This window comes from Petaurus breviceps, unplaced genomic scaffold (assembly GCF_028583685.1).
Source record: "Petaurus breviceps papuanus isolate PSGF00001 unplaced genomic scaffold, PetGlider_PUasm1.0 90444, whole genome shotgun sequence".
In the NCBI taxonomy this organism is placed as follows: Eukaryota; Metazoa; Chordata; class Mammalia; order Diprotodontia; family Petauridae; genus Petaurus; species Petaurus breviceps.
Genome location: NW_027187256.1, coordinates 689,183 through 712,931, shown reverse-complemented (window position 1 = coordinate 712,931; position 23,749 = coordinate 689,183). Strand labels below are relative to the sequence as shown.

The 23,749-nt window shown below is 37.0% G+C and overlaps 2 protein-coding genes across 2 annotated transcripts in view; one reads left to right on the top strand and one right to left on the bottom strand.

Moving 5' to 3' along the window:
- LOC138177712 (NACHT, LRR and PYD domains-containing protein 1-like) overlaps window positions 1-22,638 on the bottom strand; it is a 28,975-nt gene extending 6,337 nt beyond the window's left edge. The window contains exons 1-8 of the mRNA XM_069108924.1: window positions 22,123-22,638; window positions 17,697-19,326; window positions 14,442-14,612; window positions 10,404-10,475; window positions 7,914-7,999; window positions 7,002-7,004; window positions 3,810-3,954; window positions 3,152-3,372 (exon numbers count right to left, since the gene is read on the bottom strand). Of these exons, the coding sequence (XP_068965025.1) occupies window positions 3,152-3,372; window positions 3,810-3,954; window positions 7,002-7,004; window positions 7,914-7,999; window positions 10,404-10,475; window positions 14,442-14,612; window positions 17,697-19,326; window positions 22,123-22,405 (2,611 nt within the window). The 5' untranslated portion in view covers window positions 22,406-22,638. The remainder of the gene's footprint in view (window positions 1-3,151; window positions 3,373-3,809; window positions 3,955-7,001; window positions 7,005-7,913; window positions 8,000-10,403; window positions 10,476-14,441; window positions 14,613-17,696; window positions 19,327-22,122) is intronic.
- Window positions 1-23,749, top strand: part of LOC138177711 (olfactory receptor 52D1-like) — a 57,351-nt gene that overhangs the window by 17,269 nt on the left and 16,333 nt on the right. The window contains exons 2-3 of the mRNA XM_069108923.1: window positions 3,159-3,276; window positions 5,277-5,343. The gene's annotated coding sequence lies outside the window, so the exon portion shown is untranslated. The remainder of the gene's footprint in view (window positions 1-3,158; window positions 3,277-5,276; window positions 5,344-23,749) is intronic.

The window sequence follows — 23,749 nt, the reverse complement described above, 5'->3', positions numbered from 1 at the left end:
ATATATATATATATATATATATATATATATATATATATATATATATAAAATCTCTATAAAGAATCCACTTGGTGGTTTTATTGGCCTAACACTAAATCTGTATATTAACTTTGGTAACCATGATTTTTATTGTCAGCTTGGACCAGTCATGAACATGCACATCTCTGCAGAGATTAAGTTGTCTTTATGTTTTGTAATTGTATCTATACAAGTTTTGAATATTCCTTGGTAGATTGATTGAAATATAATTTATATATTTTCTAGATATTTTGAATAAAATTTCCGTTACTCATACTATCTCTTGGATTTTATTTTTACTATATAGAAATACTATTGATTTTAGAGGTTTGTTTTGTATCATGCTACTTTATGAAAATATTGTCTCAGTTCCTTTTTTTGATTCTTCTGGAGTTTTTTAAATCATGCCATCATCAGGTAGGGATATTTTGTTTCCTATTTGCAGGACATGGTACTTTGGATTGAAGCTTGTGTTCTTCTACCTTTAGGGATATTTCCATCCTCTTCTCCAATTCTCAGAACTATAAAATAATCATGTCTTATTCAAATTGATTTTTCTACATATTTGAAGGTCTGTTCTCTGACTCCTTACATAATTTTTGTTTGTCCTTGAAATTATTAAATTTGACTATTAGATGTTTTAGAGTTTAAAGTACATGCAATGGAGAATGCCATCCACACCCAGAGAAACAACTATGGAGTCTGAATGCAGAGCAAAACAGACTATTTTCTTTTTTTGTTTTCTTTCTCATGGTTTCTCCCATTTGTTATAATTCTTCTATACAACATGGCTAATTTGAAGAATAGGAATGTTTAATAATAATGCATATGTAAAGTCTATGTCAGATTGCCTGTCTTCTTGGGGAGGAAGAGAAAATTTTAAAATTATGAAAATGAACATTGAAAACTAAAAATAAATAAATTAACTTTCAAAAAAAGTACATGCAAGTTCTATCCCTATCTACTTCCTACTCTATCCCCCCTAAAATGATTTTTGCTTTCTCTAAATCATTGTTTTGTTGTTTATATTCAATAGTTCTTGACAGTTTTAGTGAATTATTTCCTGCAGTTGACATTCAGGTTTTTTGATATGTTAGGTTCTTTGGGGAAACCTATAATACTTAAATTACTTCTGATCATCCTGTGGCTTTGGATTTGTAGAAAACTCATATGTTCCTTTAACATTTTTTTTTCACTTCTCTGCTGTTATTTTCCTTTACTTCTGTATTTTTACATTCTAAATTTTATTCTTTCTCATAGCTTCTACTTCAGTATTTCCTTCCTTGATAATTCTTTTTAAATTTAGCATTGATAACTAATATCTGGCCTACATTCATTTCTAATTACTTATATTTTGAATGTTCTTTTTCTTTTTTTACCATATTGGAATTGTTTGGTCTTGCTGCTCAATCTCTGGAAAGTCGATAACATTTTATCTTTCATCAGGTAATGCTGGTTTATTTTCCTTTATATTCTATATTTCTTTAATATACTTTGATTTCTTTGCAGTTTTACTCATTCTTTCTGTTCTCAGGGCCTTTTCTATAGGTTTACTTGCTTTTGTGGTAGGCTTGTATTCAGCTTTTATCTCTCAATAGTTTAGTTTATTAATGATTCTCTAATAAAGAAGAGTATCTTTTTAATTATCTCTTTTATCACTTATTTTTGCTTCTCTTCATTTAGTTTTACAAACCCTTGAAACTATTTTGTTTGGCTCCCTTAACTTCATCACACTAGGAAAGTGTGGGAGTTATTATTATTTTTTGTTATCATTATATGAAAATATCAAGGAATTCTGCTTTAATCTTGATGATTGTTTTCCAAAAGAAGAACTACCCTCCTTCATTACAGGAACTGTACTTCCTAATATCTTAATGGAAAAAGGCCTTTATCTTATCTATGAGGATGTCATTAAAGCTAATTTACATTGAAAAAGAATAGTTGACAATAATATAGAGTGTAGTCACAATTTCCTACCTTAGAGGAATGTCCACTATGATAATTAATAGACTGAGCTGTTACTCTAGTTGTATCATTTATTAAACTTGCTCTGTAAATTTAGTAAATTTAATTTTTTACTTTAATTTAATAATTTAGTAAACTTGCTCTATGGAACTATTGTCATCATGAGCACCACCCACATCAGGGAAAATAGAGATAATATCCCTGTTTTGACAATAGAACTTTCACATAAGCGTTTTCAAATTAGGTCTTTTGTGTGATGGGATGGAAGCTTTGGTAACATAGCCCTGCAACCCAACTTATATGCAAATAGTTCAGTGCCATATACTGCCAAAGTAATGAGTTAACTAAGTAATCACTTCTACCTTCACCATAATCTATAGCCACATTGCTGACAAATGTTCTTAGAGATGAGGATAGTCTTGAAAATACCATGTAACAGGAGCTAGGCAAGGAGATATTATCTAGAAAAATCAGATAATCCATAGTGTCAATGCTGCAAAGAAATGATATTGATCTTGAAGTTCATTAATACTGAGCTTTCAGTCTACTAAATCTACTACTAATGTGTTTTTCACAGAAAATCATGTGTCCACATTTTCTTCATCCTATACTTGAGAAGTTAATTTTTTCTAACCTGAGTCATGGACTTTATATGTATTCCTGTTATCATCTTCTTAGATTCTATCTAGGAGAAGATGATAGAATGATGATGATGATGATAACGCATCTAAACAGGTCAAGAAAATAAATCTCATAAAAGGGTCATGTCTATGCTCACCAAAGTAAGTTTCAATTATCATCTATTTGGTTACACGTACTATCTATGAAACCACAGCAATGATCATTGATTATTATCATGACCATCACCCCATCTTCCATCATTACTGTCTTCATGGTCTTCATCATCATTGTCATCACTTCAATCATTCTTGCTGCCATGTCTTGATTAGCACTAAATGTTTAATGTGGAGTGAGGTAGTGAGGCATTATATTCTGTAATCTGGATGGTCCTCTCAGTTTTTGTTTTCTTAAAATATAGACATATTCTCAACTAGATATAGTTTTAACCACTAGCCATCCATTCATTTACCAGCCCATTGAGCCTGTAGCTGCTCATATTGTTGTGCCTTGCTATCAAAATAAGGTTTTTCACCTCATATCTCTTTACCTTGGAGGGACACAAAATGAGGGAGATGTACAGAAGTCACAACCCCAGGATCAACTCTGATATGAAATAGAGGGCCAGCAATCATCCAGCTTTGCTTCTGAGTCCAATCCAGATGCTGATTCCAGGTACCAAATTCAATGTCAACAGTCACCTCACTTCTCACAGAAAAACCAAGTCCAGTATCAGGCCAGTGGTAGAAGCCAGCCATAGGTAAATGAACTCTGGGAAGCACAATAGACATCACAGTAGAACAGAAGCTTAGTTTGCACAATAGGCCATATGGAATACAATTTCTATACACATCAATTACCTCCTTTATCCCTTATCAAAAAGGAGCAACTGGGGAGAGACTAATTCTCATGTTTATGTAACAGTGAGACAACACAAAAGCCTGAGACAAATCTAATAACGAAACATCATTAAATATTCAGGGTAAACATCACCAAGATGAAACATCACTAATTATTTAGGAAAGAAAAGAGGAGATGAATGAAGGGAAAGAGAAGGGAATGGAAGGGAATTTTACAAATGAGGGAAGAAAAGAAAAAGAGAGCTCTATCTAGATTGAGAGAGGGTTATTACATCCTCTTTGTGTGAGTCACACCACTACATGACTCCAGTTGGGATGGAAGGAAATGAAGAGACCACTGACTCTCACCTGTATATGTTTCTGTTCTTGTCTGTCAATTCAAGCTTTACTGGTCCATTTGGTCCCAGGAACTTATTGTGGCACCTCTCCAGATCTAACTGTTCATCATTTAAACGGTCAAAAGTCACTTCTGGTTTTGTTCGTGTGGCTATTTCTAGAAATAAATGTTAAATATGTAAAATATTGCTACTGTCTCTGGTCACTCTGTCAAACTCATAAGAGGCATAAAGTGTTCAATGCTCTCTCAAGTAATGTGAGCAAATGGTGTAATCATGACTACATTAGTTTTATGCCTTCATCCTAACTGAGGAACCCAAATTCCTGGATCATGAAGCATAAAAGAGAAGTCTTATCTCCTATGCGTTCACTTTGGACCAGCACTTGCACTCATCTCTGACATACTGATGACCATAGTCACTGCCTTCATGGCAGCTTATTCCTGAGAGCTTGAAAACAATACCAAAAAAAAGATACAGGGGAGGAGAAATGGTATGAAAGTAAGGGAAAAGTTACTGGGGGAGCTCTTCGCTGTCCCCACTCTTTTATTACATTGTTCCCAAGCCAAGCTGTCAGCAACACTGCTCTCTTTACAACACTGACATTTTCTGCCTATTCACATAGCACTACACAGAAGAATGAACTTAAATATTTGTATGATTCTTTCCTGTAAGCTTTCCTTGCAATCTGGGAAATCAGGCTTAGGGAGGAGTAAAAAACTCTGATTTGGCCACATTGACTATTTCATCTGGTCATTCAGATCACCCACAAATTCCTGAGGAATTTGGGTCACTGGGGGTAACTTAAGACAATGACTGACATATCATTACACCCAAATCCATATTGTTGTATTGTCTTTGATGATTAGAATAGTTCTCAAGTAGCCCTGAAAGTGAAGAAACAAAGAGGATTATCCCAATGAATGCATTTGACTCTATCCATTCAAAGAGATGAACACAAAAAAACAAATAACAAAATGATAAAAAAAAAAAACAAGAAACAAAGAATGTTTTATTTCAGTCCTATCCAACTCTTGGTAACCCCATTTGGGGTTTTCTTGGCAAAAAACATATATTGAAGTGGCTTGCAACTTCCTCCTCTAGCTCATTTTATAGATGAGGGAAGTGAGGCAAACAGGGTTAAGTGACTTGCCTAGGGACAAAGCTAGTAAGTGTCTGAGATCAAATTTGAACTCAAGAAGATTAATCTTCTTGACTTCGCCTAGCTACTTCTAAACAAAGAACAAACTTTGGTGAATATTTCCTTTTTTAATATACTGGTTCAGAGACAAAGAATCTTTGTTTATAGAGATTACTTTAAATTAGATATAATAAAATCCATCTGTCCTAAATAGTTTAATCTAAATCCTAAATCCCTTACAATGGGATTGACTAAGGGCCATGATCTTTGAAAGGCTTATCTATTTATAGGATTCTAAGACTGGAATCTTTCTGTTTTGTAATCTTTCTGTTTACCTAGAATTGTGAAGATTCCCTAGAGATCCTGGAGAATGAAAAAGTTGAATGGAGACTACGGAGAAACAAGGGTAAGGGAAGATTACTTAAGAAAACTGCTTTTTATTGCTGAGGCCACTGAGAAGGGTTGTATATAGAAATAGAGATGGAGAGAAAGAAAATTGAAAGGTGTGGTAGGAGAAAGGGGAGATAATAGGATCAAAGTATTCTTTGATGCCCTTTCTTGGAAAAACCATGAGATATGTAATCCTCCTATAATCATGAAACAAGACTCTGCTACAATCTCCACCCTCTCCTTATAATATGCCACCCCAAAGAAATCATGGGTCAGCTTTTGACTTAATCCTCATGAATTTCCCAGGGCTTTATAGAGAAATGATGATTCTGATGATCAATTTCCTTACCAAAAATACCTTTTGTCTTGGTATGTACCTTTCCTGATTCCTTCCATATGCAAAATTCGTGTTGGTTTCTGCCTCTCAGTTTCATGGGCTGCCCTAAGTCTTTTTGATGGAGGACTTCAGTTCTCTCCCAGTTTTGGAAGATCTTTTGTTTCCCCACAGTCTACCATCTTTATTCATACCAAGTAGCTGTTTCTAAATGTGTACTATGTGCACTGTAATAAGTAGTGGAGTAGGTGCGAGGAAGGAAACAAATATAAATAAGAAATGATCCCTGCTCTTGAGGAGCTTATTAATTAGTAGAGATCATTATACACATAAAGATAAATCCAACACAAATTTGAATATAGCTAGTGCATTAGAGAAGTACAAAGTGTTAGGAGGCATCCTACTGGCCTTGGAGGATGGGTAAGATGATGATGGTAGGAGAAATAAGAAGGGCTTTTCCAGCATAGGTGGGTAGACTTGGATGAGTACAAGCTGGGTTAAGAGGATGTCAAGCAGTTCAGTTTTTCTGAAGGATCAGACACAATATAGAATAGTGTGAGAAAAGACTGGAGAGGTGAGCTGTTGTGAGGTGAGCTGAATACAGAGCTAAAGAGTTTGGAGCCATTAAAGATTCTGAAGAGTAGAACAATTTGGTCACACCTATACATTAGTAAGATTAATCCAGTAGTAGGATATGGAATAGATTGAAATGAGTAGAGACTGGAGATCAGTAACCCATTGTAGGAGTACAGATTTAGTGTAATGAGGACCTGGACTAAAGTCATGTTAGAGGAAATGGTAACAGTAGAATAAATATAAAAGATATTATAGAAAAGGAATTAAGATATTGTATCTTTTTAATCTGATTCTATGGGCATGGGCATGGAGAAGGAATAATCAAAGAAATTCTGTATTTGTGAACATGTGTGAGAAAAATAATAGAAAAGGACATCAGGAAAGACTTATGGAGAAAGATGATATGTCGATGTGTCATCATCGTCCTTATCACTAACACTTGTATATCCCTTTAAGGCTTGCAAAGTATTTTAGTTGCATTATTTCACCTGATCTTTGCAGCAACCCTGTGAGATAGGCAATAATAATAACATTTGAAAATTATATAGGGCATTAAAGGTTTGCAAAGTGCTTTACAAATATCTCATTTTATCCTCACAACACTGGCAGATAGATGCTATTATCATCCCCATTTTACAGATGAGAAAACTGAGGCAGAGAGAACTTTTAGTGACTTGCCCAGAGTCACATAGTTAGCAAATGTCTGAAATTGGATTTAAACTAAGCTTCTTTTGAATCAGGTCCAGTCCTCTTATCTGCTTTACCACCTATTGGTGCAAAATACCTTGATCTTGAGAAGCTGGTAGGTAGTGATATCTATAAAGAGTTAAAAATGGAAATCTGAAGCTTAGGAGACAGTTCAAGAAAAGAAATGTAAACTTGAGCATTTTCTGTAAAGAGATGGATAGTCAATCAACTACCATTTATTAAGGTAATTCATTAAGTTCAGATGATGGGAGCCTGAACTAGGATAGCAGCCATGTGACTGAGGAGAAGGGAATACACAAGAAAGATGTTGTGAAGGTGAAGTCAACAAGACTTTGCATCTGTCAGTAAACTAGCTTTTATGAAGCTCCAACTACATGTCAGGGACTGTGCTAAGTGCAGGGGATACAAAAAAAGGCAAAAATAATCCCTGCTTTCAAGGTGGAAGGAAGAAAGGAAATAAGTATTTATTAAACACCTATTAGGCACCATGCTAAGATCTTTACAAATATTATCTCATTTGGTCCTCACAAAAACCTTGGGAAGTAGTTTCTATTATTATCCCTGTTTTATTTTTGAGAAAACTGAGACAAACAGAGATTAAGTAACTTGCCCATGGTCACGTAGCTAGTAAATTTATTAGACTGGATTTGCATTCAGGCCCAGTGTTCTACCACTCTGCCACTAGCACTGTCACCTTATATATAGTGAATAGAGAAATTTTCTGAGTCAGAAAATTTTTGTAGTGAAGCATTAGGAAATAATGCTGAAGAGGTAGGGTAAGGACAGGTTGCTGAAGAGCTTTTGTTTAAGGCTAAGGATTTTGAGTTTTATTCAGCATTGAGAGTAACAAAATAGTGACAGTAACAGAACTGAGAATGTGGAAGATTAATCTGGAAGTGTGAGTATGAGAAGAGATAGTAGAAAAAAGGGTTAGGAGGCTGTTGCCATAGCTTAGGATAAGCTATTACCTGGTCTGGACTTCGGATGCTCCTGTGAGGAATTATGAGGTTCCTCTTCTTTCATGTCAACATTAGGAATTATCTCTAGAATTTCCCTATAAAGAAAATAGATAATTAAGGTTGACATTTTGTTGATAGGGGTAAGAAAAGAGAATATCCTTGTGCTTGGACATAGACACTGACCCTGGAGCTCTCATGTGCTCTCTCATGTCAAGAAGGGGATAAAAGGAATAAGAATTTATTAAGCACCTACAATGCTGTTGAACTAGATGGCCTCTGAGATCCCTTCTAGCTATTGATCTAGCTATGGATCCTAAGGGCAAAAATGAGGTAAACGGTGCTGTGAGAGTTCAGAAGAGGTATACGTCACCAGGTGCTAGATTTGGAATTAGAGCACCTAGGTTTGAATCCTAACTCTTCTAATCACTCCCTGTGTAACCTTAAGAAAGTCACTTCCTCATATTTCATACCTTTGCAATGGCTATAGGTGGGGGGGAAGGAGGGAATTTGGAACTGAAAGTTAAAAAATAAAGCTACTTCTCTTCTTTCCACATCAGTACAATAAGGAGGTTGGAATTTTGGACTTGATACCCTCTAAGTCCCTTCCATTTCTATGACCCTATGATGTCCCTTCTTTCTATCCTTTCCATCCTGTTTCAATCTATAACCCTAACCGATGACCTAATAGTCTCAGCTCTGAACAATCTGTTTCTTAATCCTATTTTCCTTACTTTCATCCCATCTCTTTGGTTTTCCATCTCATTTATGCCTTTCTCCTTTTTGTTCTGCCTCCTGCCCTGGGCCTTCCTCTAGTCTCACACTACTTGATTCTTCCCCTCTTTCATTTGCCTCTTCAAGTTGTGTTCATCTTGAAGCGCTAGCTAAGGACTCGTCTTTTCCATGAAGCCCTCCTTAACTATTCTCCTTCCTCTCTTCTCCAAATTCTCATTGCAAAGAGTCCCCACTACAGTGCCCATTCCTTCACTATTCATTTATCCCTTTTTCATGAGTGTGATTGAATGCTGTATTCCCCCTTAAATCTCCAATTAGACTATAATTCCAATGTGAGAAGTCATTTTTGATATTTCTTTTATATCCCACAAAGTACCTAGAGTGAAGCCAAATACAGAACAGATACTCAAAAAACAATCACATTTTACAGTGCCCAAACATTTGCAAAACACTTTGCTCATACTCCCTTGTGAGGTAGGCAATATAATGATCATTATCCCCATTTTATGAGAAAGCTGGATTTAGAGGGGTCAGGTGGTTTGTCCAGTGTCGGGTGCTCATTATTATCTGATTGATTATTTTTGTTGTAAGTCATAAGAAGATTCAAATCCCAAGGAGAACAGATTTCCTACACCAAAACTGATGACTTTAGTTATTAAGTTAATTAAGTATACTATTTGGTGGCTGGATGGGAAGCATTCTAAACTTTTGGAAAAGAGAATGCTGTTTCCTGAAGTCATAAAAGCCAGTAAGTTCCTGGTAGATGCCTCACACTTATTAAACTCTCTTAAAGAGTGTTGTATTATCATATCTTTGAACTACACCCCTTGAAAGAGATCAGAAATTGTTGTTTTGCAATTCATGGTAATGAGGCACCAAAGCAAAATGAGCAGGCTTAAAAATTCAGTTAGCGCTTAGTTCAGTCTATCTGATACAGAATTCCTTCAATTTCAATATGATGGAGTTTCTTGCTGATATAACTGAATGGGAGGGACTTTTTTTCATACCTACAATCAATCTCTAAATGCTTGTGATGCCATTAGGAATGTCTTTTGAGACAAACTTCACTTGAAACACTTGTACTTCAGTCACAACTCAGGGAAATATCATGCTAAAAGAATCAAAAGACCATAGATTTAGAGCTGAAAGGATCTTAGAAGCCAGCAATTTACAAAGGAAGAAATGGAAGCATTGAGAAGCTAAGTGATTCGTTCACACAGATAGTGAGTTTTGAGGCAGGATTTGAATTCAGGGCTTCCTAACTCAAAAGTCCAACACTCTATTCACTATATCACCTGACTTTCATAGACAATGAAGCAGAGCATGGGACTCCGTGTGTGTGTGTGTGTGTGTATGTTCACTGCTTATCTTTTTATTTCCAACTCATCAGTGAACATTTACTAAGCACCTACTATGTGCCAGGTACCATGCCAGCAATTTAGAGCAGAGTTTGGACTAAAAAACTTGGTTGAATTGAATTGTGATCACATGCATGTGTATGATGTATGTCAATACATTTAAATGTGCTTGCATAACCCTAAATTACTGGGTTTTAGCGTTTTTTTTTAAAGCAATAGGGGTTAAGTAACTTGCTCAAGGTTACACGGCCAGTTATTTCTGGGTGTGGTGCTAAGTATCTGAGCCCGGATTTGATTCAGGTCATCCCGACACTGGAGCCGGTGCTCTTACTCGCTGAGCCACCTGAAGGGTTTTAGTATTTTCTAGGGGATAAGCTTCTGACACAAATATCACACATGAGGAACTTACATGGAAGGCTTTATCTTCAGCAAGGCCTCAACCTCTTTTTTCATGTCTTTGTTTAATTCAGCCACATTCAGCCTGTGGAAATAGGAAAGAAATCATATTCTCCCTGTTCTGATTCTAGTGGGATTCTCTCAGTCTTCAGTTTTAGAAGCAGCTACACCAACCCAGTCCATGGGGGAAAGAAGAAGGGAAAATCTCAGATATACATGAACTATGGTAAGAAGAGATTCCAAATCCAGCAAAGAGGGGCCCAATGCTGTGCAGTGTGCAAGAATATATGCCAACTGGCAACTTTGTTGTTTAATACTAAGTTCAGTGTCATAGATCCAGGACTGACCAAGGAGGGAAACTGCACATAAGAATGCAGTAAAAGTAGGAAGGTTTCATGGGCCCTAGGTTGTGTACTAAACAAGGAGGAAGTTCTGAAGCAAACAGCAACTATGTGGTTCTGACCCCAGGAGTGGAGACCAGTGCCTCAGCTCTACCTTCATCTCATTCTGAAGTCTGCAGTAAAATAACAGGACATGAATCCCAAATGAAAGGGGAGTCCACAGTAATGTCACTCTGAAGCAACAGTTTTCCAGCTGGTTAACTGTAGCTAAGTGCAGCAGAAGTTTATTGGAATTCCAACTAGGGCAAGCCCAAAAGTGTATTGCTTTTAACCAAATCCAGATTGCGAATTTGCAGAACTCAGACCATGGGAATAATGACTGGATTTTTACTTGAATCAGACAACTCTGGGATAACTGAAAATTTGTAGGTTCACAATCTGAACTATCCCTGAGGTCCTAGAGTGACTCAACATTCAATAACATCTCAAGGAAGCAGAGCATTAACACTCCAGAGATAATATTAGTTCTGAAGTCAGGGTGGAAGAATAAACAAACAAAAAATAATCTCTTCATAAAAAGCTATTATAGTGACAGGGACATTTAAGATACAAAACCAGAAGAGATAACCCAAGACATACGTGGTCAACCCCTCAGAGAGAAACATAGTTTGGGTATGAGTTCAACTAGAATTTCAGGAAGGGATAAAGCAAGAATTTTTAAGAGTTATTTTTTAATGAAATTAAAATGCCAGTGGAAAATATTGGAAAAGAAATGAGTTAAGGAAGAAAGAATTGGAAAGGTAATTGATAAGTTTGGCACAAGAGTCACAGAACCTTCCTTACACAAGCAACAAACTCCCTGAAAACTAGAAGAGTCCACAGAGAAGTTAATAACTCCTGAGACAACAAGAATTATTGAAACAAAGTTTTAAAAAATGAAGAATAAAGGAAAATCTATCTCATAGCAAAAATAATGACCTAGAAAACATATTGAGGAGAGATAACGTAAAAATCATTGGACTACCAGAAAGTCATGACCAAAAAAATTAAAAATGGATGTCATGTTTCAAGAAACTACAAAAGTAAACTGTCCAGATGTTTTAGAATCAGAAGATAAAAGTGGAAATATAAAAAATTCGCCAGTAATGTCCTCAAAGAAACCCCAAAATGAAAGCTGTCAGAAAATCATAGTCAAAATTTAGAGCATCCAGGTCAAAGGAAAAAGTTAAATAACAGAGCAGCCAATAAAAAAGGAATTCAAGTACTGAGAAGTCAGTCAGAATCATACACAATTTAGTAGCAACTAATATAAAAGAGCAGAGAGTTTAGGATGTGATAATTCAGAAGCCAAACAATATATTTTCATGACTGAAAATAACATATACACCAAAACCTAGTATAATCCTACAGGGGAAAAAAGAGTGATGAAATAGAGGATTTTTTTTTTTAAAGGCCATATCTGAGTAGAAATTCTGAAACGCAAAGAAGAGTCAAGAAAAACTCAAAAAAGTAGATGTGATTGAGCAATCATAGGCAACTAATCAAGGATCTACTGTCTACATCTTCTTATGGGGAGGTGATACATGTGTCACTTCAGAACCCTCTAACAATCATGGACTTAAAGTGGAATTCTGATTATGCAGAGAGCCTGGGAATGGTTCTATTACATTTTGATGATCTTAAAAGAAAAATGGAAATAGGAAAGAAAAATACACTGGGGGAGGGGGAAGGAAGGTTGGGGAAAATGATCTCATATAATCAAGTATGCAAGGAGATATCTGTACAAATAAAGAGAATGGGGTTGGGGGGGGAGAATTGATCCTTCAATCTCACTCTCCTCTGAACTGGAAAAATGACAAAAAATGCAGACACATATGTATAGACTCGTGTCTCCAACAGGGAAATGAAGAGAATGGGAAGAAGGGAAAGGAGGTAAATAATAGGGAAGGTAGGCTAAGGATGGGAGTAGTCCTAAACAAAACAAACTCTAAATGAGGATATGTCAAAATATTTATAGCAGCCCTTTTTGAGGTATCAAATAATTGGGGAATTGCTAAGCAAGTTATAGAATATAAATGTGAGGGAATGTTAATGTGCTGTAAGAAACAATGAAGGGCTGTGAATTGGAGGTACTCATAAAATGGAAACAGATAGCACAATGGATCAAAACCTAGAACCCAACAGTATGTTGTTTGCAAGAAATATTTTAAAATGAGAGATACACATAAAATAAAAATAAGGATTTGGAGTAGAATTTATTATGCTTCAGCTGATGCAAAAAACAAACAAACAGGGGTAGCAGTCATGATCTTAGACGAAGTTAAAGCTAAAACAGATTTAATTAAAAGTGATAAGCAGGGAAAGTACATTTTGTTAAAAGTTACTGTGGATAATGAAGTTATATCAGTACTAAACATATACACCAAATGCTATAGAATCCATATTTTTAAAGGAAAAGGTAAGTTAATTAAAGGTGAAAATGAATAGCAGAACTATAACAGTGGGGACCTTTAGCCTTCCCCTCTCAGAACTAGACAAATCTAACCAAGTGATAAATAAGAAAGAAATCAAGGAGATGAATAGAATCCTAGACAAGCTAGATATGATAGACATCTAGAGAGAATTGAATGGGAATAGAAAAGAATATATCTTTTTCTCAGGGATAGGTGGCACCTTTACAAAAACTAACCATATATTATGACATAAAAACTTTATAGTTAAATGCGAAAAAGCAGAAATATCAACTATATCCTTTTCAGGTCATAATGCAATAAAAATTACATTTAATGAAGGACCATGGAAACAAATAAAAAATTAAGTGGGTCAAAAAATAAATCATAGAAACAACAAAGTTTTCTTAAGGAAAATTATAATAATGAAACTACATGCCAAAACTAACGGTGTGCATCAAAAGCAGTAATCAGAGGAAAATTTATATCTCTAAATGCTTACATCAATAAAATAGAGAAAGAACAGATCAATGAATTGAGAGCAGGGAATATTTTTTGTCTTTGTATCCCCAGTGCAGCCCAGCACATATTAGCCATTTAATAAATACTTGATCACTGCTGAGATTTACATATATATATATATATATATATATATATATATATACATATGTATGTATGTATGTGTGTTTGTGTATGCATGTGTGTGTATAATTATGTTACTTTTAGTGAGGAGGGACACAGAGAAAGAGAGAAAAAGAGAAGAGAGAGAGAGAGAAAGAGAGAGAGATTGAAACTAATTGGATCTCAATAATACAAAATGGACCAAATGATTTTAGATGGAGTTAAGGGCTCATGCTGGGGAAGTATAGGAGATGAACCTGGAAAGAGAGAATAGTCACAATTTGGGGTGTTTTAATGCCAGACTAAGGAGTTCTTTAGGCCATGGGAAACCATGAACCGTTTTGTATTTTGTTGTTTCTTTGTTTTTTAATCAGAGTATGACATGAAAATTATATCTCAGGAAGATTAGTCTGCCAGCGTGGTGCATGCAGTTTGGACTAAACTTGGACAAGAAGCCCAAAAGAAATCCTTACATGTGACCTCGCTCACCATATCAATATGATTCTTGGGAGAAATTGATGTTATCACACTACCAGAGGCACTCAGTTTTTGACCTTATATTATTTCTCCTCCCCCCTGGGTAAATGCTTTTATTCTAATACCGTATGAGCTTCTTTCCTGAGCAAAAGGTAGACTCACCTCAGGGTCTGCAGTTTACAATTAGGGTGTCTTAGCTCTTTACAAAGTATCTTCATTGATCTGTCATCCAGGAAACTGCCACTTAGTTCCAATTCCTTCAGGCTTTGCTTATTGCTGAGTATGGAGATAAGCTCCTGCCACTGACTGAGGATGAGAGGAGAACTGTATATCCTTAAAGAGGACACATACAAAAGAAATTATTATTACTCTTCTCAGATAAGTCCTTAGTGTCCTGGGGGAACCTGAACCCATAGAAAAACTTGTGGACTTTTTCACTGGGCAAAGACGTGTTTGGACTATACTTCTTTCTTCAAGTCTCGTCAAGAAAAGAGTTTACCCTATAGTGAAGCAAATTTCATAGGTGGCCAGAGGGAGAATTTGGGGCTAAACAAATGGAATATTATGAATGACTTCACAGATAAATTCACACAGGACTCTATCCCTACAAAAGGAAGGATTAACACTGATAAGATTAGTCAGAGGACATTTCCTAGATTTATGCATATTGTAACCATTCCATCCATACCTTCTCTGTGTCTTCCCAGAAATTCTCCAAAGAGGATCTGCCTGATTTTCAGGAGCAAAAAAAATATTATTTCAAGTTTGAGAAACATGAATGAGGAGCAAATGTTAGAAGAACTAAAAATATTTTTCTACAGTAGACTAATGGGGAAATTAAAGGTTTTCAAGGTTTTGAGTCAACCAATAAATCAACAACTTTTATTATGTCCTTATTAAATACCAGGCGCTGCACAGAGCATTGGGAAAACAAAGGCAAAAGGCAAACATTCCCTACCCTCAAAGAGTTTACAAATTCCAGTGGGAGGTGGAGGACAACATAAATATATTCAAATCAAATACAAAATAAGAAACCTCTAGTAGCTTGGGGGAGGGGGAGGGCAGAGGTTAGGGCAGGAATCAGAAAAGGCCCCATGAGGAAGGTGGCTTTTGACCTGAGTCTTAAGGAAAGTACCTCTTATATAGTTGATCTAAGGTGAGAACAAGTGTTCTTGTCATATTTTGGTTATGAACAACAAAGAGGCTGCTAACATATTAATAAAATTAGTGAAATAAGCCAACATACTTAGTTGCCTAGACATTGAAAAATAAATAAAACACAACATTGTCCCATTTCATCATAACTTTGTTGGCCCTAGGGCAAGCTTTCTTTCCTCCACAAAAGGAAAGGCAGAAGGTATTTCTGTAATGAGTTTCCTCCAGGGAAGGGAAGATGGGCCAAAGGCTAAGTAAATAACTCTGAGCTAGAGGCCGCTAACTGAGGTGTGAAACATAAGCGAGCAGAATCTGAATATGAAAGTGAGAGTGGGGATCAGGTGGAACTAGAGACTGATATCATAGATCAAAGGTGAATTCTTATCCTACTATTTGGGGGGGGAAAAGCAGGTGAATCCTCTCCAGCATCTTTGCCAAGAAAACCCCATACATAGTTGAACATAGTTGTTTATGTATTGTCTTCCCCATTAAGCTGTGGCTTAGTAGTAAGGAACAGAATTATGATAAAAGATGAGGTGTGGCATGGCTAGAAATGTGAGTTTCTTCAGATAACCTCTCCAAAAATTACTCTTTTTGCATTAGGGTATGGATAGAAATCTGCAAAAAGTCATGAATGTATAATAAAATAAATTTATAAATATTATATTTGTGTTACATAACATAATTATATAAAATATAATAGATTTTATGTATGTACATATGCATATATGTGCATATTTGTTATATTTTACATATTATAAACATGATGTTTAAATAATTTATATGTATACATACAAACATATGGAGGTACCCAAGTAGTACAGTAGACAAAGTGCTGGACCTGACATCAGGAGGACCTGAGTTCAAATCTAGCCTTAGACACTAACTAGCTGTGACTCTAGGCAAGTCACTTAACCCTGTTTGCCTTTGCCTGAAACCAGCAGTTTCTTTGTCTGTAAAATGAGCTAGAGACAGAAATAGCAAACTCCTAGCCACGCTGAAAAAATTGAAACAATCCCAGCCCACTCCAGTATCTTTGTCAAGAAAACACTTAAGAGGGTCACGAAGTCAGACACAACTGAAATGACTGAATATACATATTATATATGACATACATACACATGAGGCAGCTGGTGGTTCAGTGGATAGAGCACTAGCCTCGGAATAAGAAAGACCTGAGTTCTAATTCAGACTCAAAAACTTCCTAGCTGTTTGACCTGGACAAGTCATTTAACCTCTTTTTGTCCTGACAAAAGGTGATCTGCTGAAGAAGGAAATGGCAAAGCACCCCAATATCTTTGCCAAGAAAACCCCTTGGACAAAAGTCCAGGGTGTCACAAAGAGTTAGACACAACTGAACAACAAAAACAATACATACACACACATGTGGATATAAAAAAATACACATGTATGTGTATACATGTGTATGTGTACACACATGTGTAAGCACACACACTGAGAAATTCTTCCTGGGGAAAAGGAAGTGTTCCTTGGAAAGATAGGGGAAATTTTTCAAGAAAATGGCAAAAGAGCAGGGGAAGAAGGATTACTGAACCTTTGGAGTTATAGAATAGATTTGAGGTTCTTCCTAAAGAAAGTGTAGCTTCACCTACTGAAGAGGAAGCAGCATTTTTCCTCCAAAGAACAATGATGAAGATTCAGTGGTAATGCCATGAGAGAAGATCTTCATGGTTAGCTATAGGAAAAATAAACATAAAATGGAGGTGACTTCCTGCTAAGGTACAGAGATAGTTACATATGGTCCTTCTGTCATTAGTAGAAGGTCTGCTAGAAAATGTATGTTTTCCTCACCTACAATCCTAAAATCCTTAATTTCCCTTGAAGTTCAGCTAAAGTTCCATCTTCTACAAAACAATGAGGTTTTGCGTCAATATCCAGTTACTAGCAACTCTCCCACCCAATTATCTCTTCTAGATTTTGCACATAATTTATATATGCGTGGCTCCCCTGGCTCTAGTTTAAGTTCCTTGAGACCTGGGATTGTTTCAGTTTTTTTCAGCAGTGCCTAGGATAGTGCCTGGAATATATTAGGCACTTCAAAATGAGGAAAGCATTTAGCAAACAGTGAAGCTTTCTGAACTTAATTAAACCTAGTGACCAATACCTGCTTTTGAGAGTAGGGATCAAGGTGGACACCAAAGCACTTTCAAAACACATACCTTGGAGTCTTAGGGGAAAAGAGCTAACTAGCCTAATTATACTCTTAGAATTAAAAAGGGTAGATAAAATGTAGTCACTTACAGAGCCAAAGTTTGACTGACGTGCAGCTGCATTCTCTCCATACTATAGCATAACTTAATGCAGAATATTGAGACAAGGACATCTTTTTGTGTGTGAAGAGATAATCTTATTCTTGGGAAATATTCCATTGCCTGTTTCACCAATGCCTCCTTCTGAATCTCATATAAACAATGAAACATTTCCAAAGGATCTGGGTGCAACATAGTCCTCTGTATATTGCTTTCTGCAATCATCCATTGTAATAATTCTGCCTTCACTCTTTCTGATATTGGGCGGGTAAAATTCCTTTCCACCTCTCTCACAGTCTCTTCATTCAGTAGGCCAAAAAGGAAACGCAATATGAAAACCTCCGTGCCAGATTCTCTGTACTGTTCCAGTAGTTCCTTTATACCCCTCACAGCAGAGACAGAATCATCTCTTCTTTCCTTCTCTTCCTCCAGCACATAGAACATGGCAGCAAAAAATTCCAGGAATCCCCTGTGAATGAAACTGTAGCAGTTTTTATAGTCATTCTTTTTCTCAAGAATATACATGCCCAGGAAAGCAGAGTCATCAGATACATCTAACCCGTGTCTCTTGAGGTCGTCTCCATCAAATGTGAACTTCCCACCCCAGAATTCCTCTGCAGCCAAAGAACATAGGCCTCTCAGTTGGGTGTCATGGTGCTGACTTGGAGAGCTCCCATCATTAGATAATCCAAAAGAAAGATAAGACAGGTAGAGAGCTGTGGTGGTTTGGGGAATCAACATGGGCTCTTCTCCTCTTTCCATGTGCTGTTTCAGGCAAGTGCAGACAATCCAGCATTCCAGGGGGACAGAACACATATTCAACAGAGTGTCATTGGCTTTTATCACACTTAGGGCTTTCAGCACCTTAGCTTCATTTTTGAAAAACTTAAAGATGTATGTTTCAATATTAGCTTCAGTAAATCCTAGGATCTCTACATAATGTGGATTGTCTAGTAAGGATTTGAGCATCCCCATACCTGAGGTCTGTGTCGTGATCAGTAAGGATGACTTGGGAAACATTGTTTTCCTTAGTAAACTGCCCAGGAGGATAGACACTGGTTGCTTCTCTTTCCAATGTTGACACAGTTCAGATTCAGTTTCCTCCAAGGACCACTTCAGCTCATCAAAACCATCAATAATGAAAAGGAGTGCTTTTGGCTTGGACATAATTGCCTCTATGGGCTCTTGGAGATCCGGCCAATCTTTGGAAATCAGATCAGCTAAACTCATCTCTAATGTAAGGTTTAGTGTTCTGCAGTTCAGATAAAAAACATTTTGAAACCTGTCTTGAAAGAGGTCTCCCTCTGCCCAGTCTAGCATTATCTTTCTAGTCAGTATGGTTTTCCCAATTCCAGAAGCACCATGGAGCACAACAGTCTGTGGCCCATGTTTCCTCTTGTCAGGCCCAAATAATGCTGTCATGTCAATTACGTGTGCTTGTTTTGTCATGACTGAGTTATGTCTGTTTTCCATGGATATATTCTCAGGTTCTCTGGATTTACACAGAAGCAGAAAGGGTATGAATTCCTTGTGTAAGTCTCCAAGGTTTTTGAGACAAGAGCTACCATCCCAAGCAAGGCTGAATTTCTCTCTCATTCTGTTTATATATTTTCTTCTGTTGCCTATGACAGTGGGAGAAAAAAAAAAGAAAAATACACGATAATATACATGTCCAATTCCAGAGAATTATGTCTATTGGACTGACTCTAGAGTCCTTAGAGTACAAGTATGTGCCTGGACTTAAGTCCTCAATGGCATTTTTTTTTCATTATCAAACTCAGATCTCTATGTCTGATCCCCAGAAAGTTTGCCAAATAACTTTTAGAGAAACCACTAATTTTCCCTGAGGCCATGGGAATACTAACAAATCTTGCCTAACACTAATGAGGCAAAACCCCTTTTTATCTCCTCAGATACCGTAGATACACTCTTTTCCCAATACAAGGAATCTTTAAAAGTTTCCAATCGTTTGGTGGAGAAAGACACTCAGAAAGCTGGTAGGATGTTACCTTCAGGTTTTCATGTTTGGATAGTGAAATGTATTATGGGAATGTGGGAAATACCTTAAACCTAATACTAAGTTGTATCTACTTGAAAAAAAAATGGGCATGCGTATCCTAGAGTTCTCACTGTTTGGGGTCACGTGAGCAACAAGAATACCAAACACTTCCTCTAATTACCATAACCTTTTAAACCTCTACAAAAAATGTGCCAAAGATATAGCAACTTCAGTTGTGCCTGCCTTTTAGGATGCCCAGAATCCAAAAGAAAGTTAAAATAACAGGACCAGACATTCACAATCCATTGCTTCTACCCTACCTCCCATGCTACTGGAAGAAAGGCTGTACTAGCAGAACCAAGAATATATGACACAGTCTTACATGAAAACCCACCACTATACTCTAGTCCCCCTTTCTTGTTTCCAGTGGAATGGAGACCCTTGCTCCAGGGTTTGCTTAGGCCTTGACAGCCCATTTGGCCACAGCCCTTCAGGAACAAAAGCCTGACAGGGGCTTCAGCCTGGAAGCACCACTGCTGCAACATTCTTAATTGCCAATGCCAGGGAAAACAGGGTCTGATCTGCCAATGACAGACCAGAGAATGGAAGGAACAGAGGCTACAGGTCACCAGGGAGGACTATCTGCATATGGGGAACTATGTAGCCTACTAGAATCAGAGTTATTAGAGTTGAATCATAGAGTCAAAGAGACCTCAGAAATAATTTAATTCAACTTGGAACCTGAAGCATGAATTTCATCCCAAGTAGTCAGCTAATCTCTTCTTGAATTAAGTTTTAAGTGATGGTCAAGATGACCATTTCTCTAGTTTCTCATTGAAAATGCTGAATACATGTATTAGAGTGAACCTATTCCTCCACAAGGAATAGGGTCTTTAATAAAATGTGAATACTCAAATTCCACATAACACTCAGGTGCTCAGACCATATAAACTCCTCATATGACTCTAGAGCCCTTCCCAACAGCCCTGATCCTTATTTCTCTCCTACTGTAAGAGTTCTCTTGGCCATTTCCAAGTACAAGAGGCCTTCTGTTCCAGTAACTACATGTCTCCCAGTCACTATGGGGTTCACATATATACTAGATAGTACAAATAACTGAACTGGGAAGAAAGAAACACTTTCTAAACAAAGCTTGACAGGAATTCCAGGAAAGCTAATTCATCTGGGGTAATACACAGAGGAAAGAACTAAGATAACCAATGCAAGAAATAGGGAAAGTCATCTGGCTTTAGAAAAAGGAAGTGTAATCAGAAGACCACCCACTTTTAGTATAGGAACTATATGATTCTAAAGCAAAGATCTCAGATGTAGCAATTTTATCTGCTTTATAAATGTGATATTATTTATGATGATTCACACTAGTCATTATTTGAGTTGCTCCATAAAGATATGGACAATTATAAGAGAGTAAGCAATAAACTGATAGCAAGAAGCATCTCTGTAATATGAGCGTATCAGAGTTCATGGAGATGTAGAGAGCTACCTTCAAGGAATATATGGACTGTTAGAGGACATAGACATACTAATTTCAATTCAAATTAATTCAATAAAAACATACTAAGCCCTTACTATTTGCAAAGCAGTGGTCATGGGGATAAAAAAGAAAAAGAAAGAAATATTTTAGCTATCTTTGAGCTTCCTGGAAACACATATATACACGTTCAAAATATAACAAAGTCATTTCAAGATGGAATGTACATAGGGAAAGGCCTCAGTAGGAATTGCCACCAGAGCTATACTTTTGAGAAAACTAGGAATTCTAAGAAAGAGGTAAATATAAAGGATCACCTATGCAAAGGCTTGGATGTGAAAGATTGAATACCATTTATAGAGAATGGCTAATAGGTCAGAATGGAATAGAGAGTTCATGAAGTAGAATAATATAGAATGAGACCAGAAAGGTAAGTGGGAGCCATGTTGTAGAATTTGTTAAATGTCTAGCCTTTTTATTTTATCCTAAAAACAGTAAGGAGCCATTGAAAATAATTGCTTAGGAAAGTGGTTTTAGGAATTTGGCAACTATATGAAGGCATGAATAGAAGGGTAGAATCTGAAAATAGGTCAAACAAGAGGTTGTTGTAATAGTCCAGGGAAGACATAATGAACTAGGTTAGGGGTTGTGTGACTAGAGAGAAGGGGGTAGATGCTGGAGATGCTGTGGAATTAAATTTAACAATGTTTAAAAACTGATTGGATACGGATAGTTAAGGAAAAGGAAGGGTAAAAGGTAGTTCCAAGGTTACCATCCTGGATAACTAGAAGGATGGTAGAACTCAACAAAAATTGACATGTTTGGAAGGAAACACACAACTTGAAAGGACATGAGCATGAGGAACAGTAGTTATAAGGGTGAGAAATTTAGTTCTCCTTAGGTTGAAGTCTTTCCATCTTTACTCACCCATCAGAGGATCCTCAGCCTTTGCTTTTTCACACATCTCCTTCAATCCCATCTTCTCCCAAATTCTGATCACAACATCCCATACTCTCTGCTCATCAAAGAGATTAACTATAATGGAGGCCACTTTAGTATGACCAGCTTTCTCTAGCCGATTCTGATGTTTTCCTTTTAAAAATTCTTTCCCTACAAGATGATTTTTCAACAGCAGCTTGAATGTCTTCAGCTCCTCTTCCTTCAGCTCCCCTAAGTACTGGACTAGTCTCTGTCTGGTATTCACGGCCATCTCTTCCCTGGTACTGGATCTTCAGGGTCAGTAAAAAGGGAAGTGGCTAATTGATAGACTCAGGATACTGAGAATACCTGTTTTTGCACACATAGATATTCTTCATCCACGACTAAATAGTTTCTTCTCAGAAGAGAATGATAGAGGTGATAGAAGTCCAGAGATGAGTAAACAGACACATTTTCAAAATGAAAGAAGGTAAATAATCGTATCAGACTGCTGATCATGTTGATGGTCCCTGGAAAAAAAAATCAGTGAATTGTTAAATTGATAGTTTCTGAGTATTTAGGAGGAAAGCAATAATCAATAGGAAACAACAAAAAATTCAGTGAGAACCAGATTGTAAGTCAGTCAAGGAGCATTTATTCAGTGCCTTCTGTATGTCAGGCTCAGTGCTTAGTACCAGAGATAAAAAAAAAACCAAAAGACAGTCCCTGATCTCAAGGAACTCACAGTCTAATGGTGAAGACCACATGCAGACAGCTACGAACTATATACAGAATAAATCGGAGCTATTCTCAGAGGGAAGGCACTGACACTGAGGGAGATCCGAAAGGTCTTCTTGTGGAAGATGGCATTTTATCTCTGTCTTGAAGAAGGCCAGGGAAGCTAGGAGGATAGGGGAAGGAGAGAATTCCAGTCATCTGGTACTGAAGTTGCTATGACATCTAAGTTTTGAGCCAGATAATGGTCACATTGACAGTAATAAGGAAGTCTGTAGAGTGGAAGGTTTTGGGGGGAAACAATGAACTCAGTTTGGGGCATGTTGAATTTAAGATTTTTATGGGACATCCAGTTTAAGATGATAATTGAATCCCTGAGAGCTGGTAAGATCATCAAACAAAATACCATAGAGGGAAAAGAGAAGAGAATGTAAGACAAAGCCCTGGGGACACCCACCATTAGCCAACCTGATTAGGATGAAGATCCAGCAAAGGAAACTGATAAAGGCACAGAAAAGTGGTAGAACAGTGTCATAAAAACCTAGAGAGAAGACAGTATCAACAAGAGGGTGACTGATAGTGTCAAAGGCTACAGAGAGATCAAAAAGGATGAGTCTTGAGAAGTCCTTAGATTTGTCAATTAAAAGATCATTGGTAGGGGCAGCCAGGTAGCACAGCAAGTAAGAGCACCGGCCCCAGTGTCGGGATGACCTGGGGAATCATGTCCAGGCTCAGAAACTTAGCATCCACTCAGAAACACCTGGCCGTGTAACCTTGAGCAAGTTACTTAACCCCAATTGCTTAGGGGTGGCCAGGTGGCTCAGCGAGTAAGAGCACCGGCCACAGTGTCGGGATGACCTGGTGGTCAAATCCGGGCTCAGATACTTAGCACCACACCCAG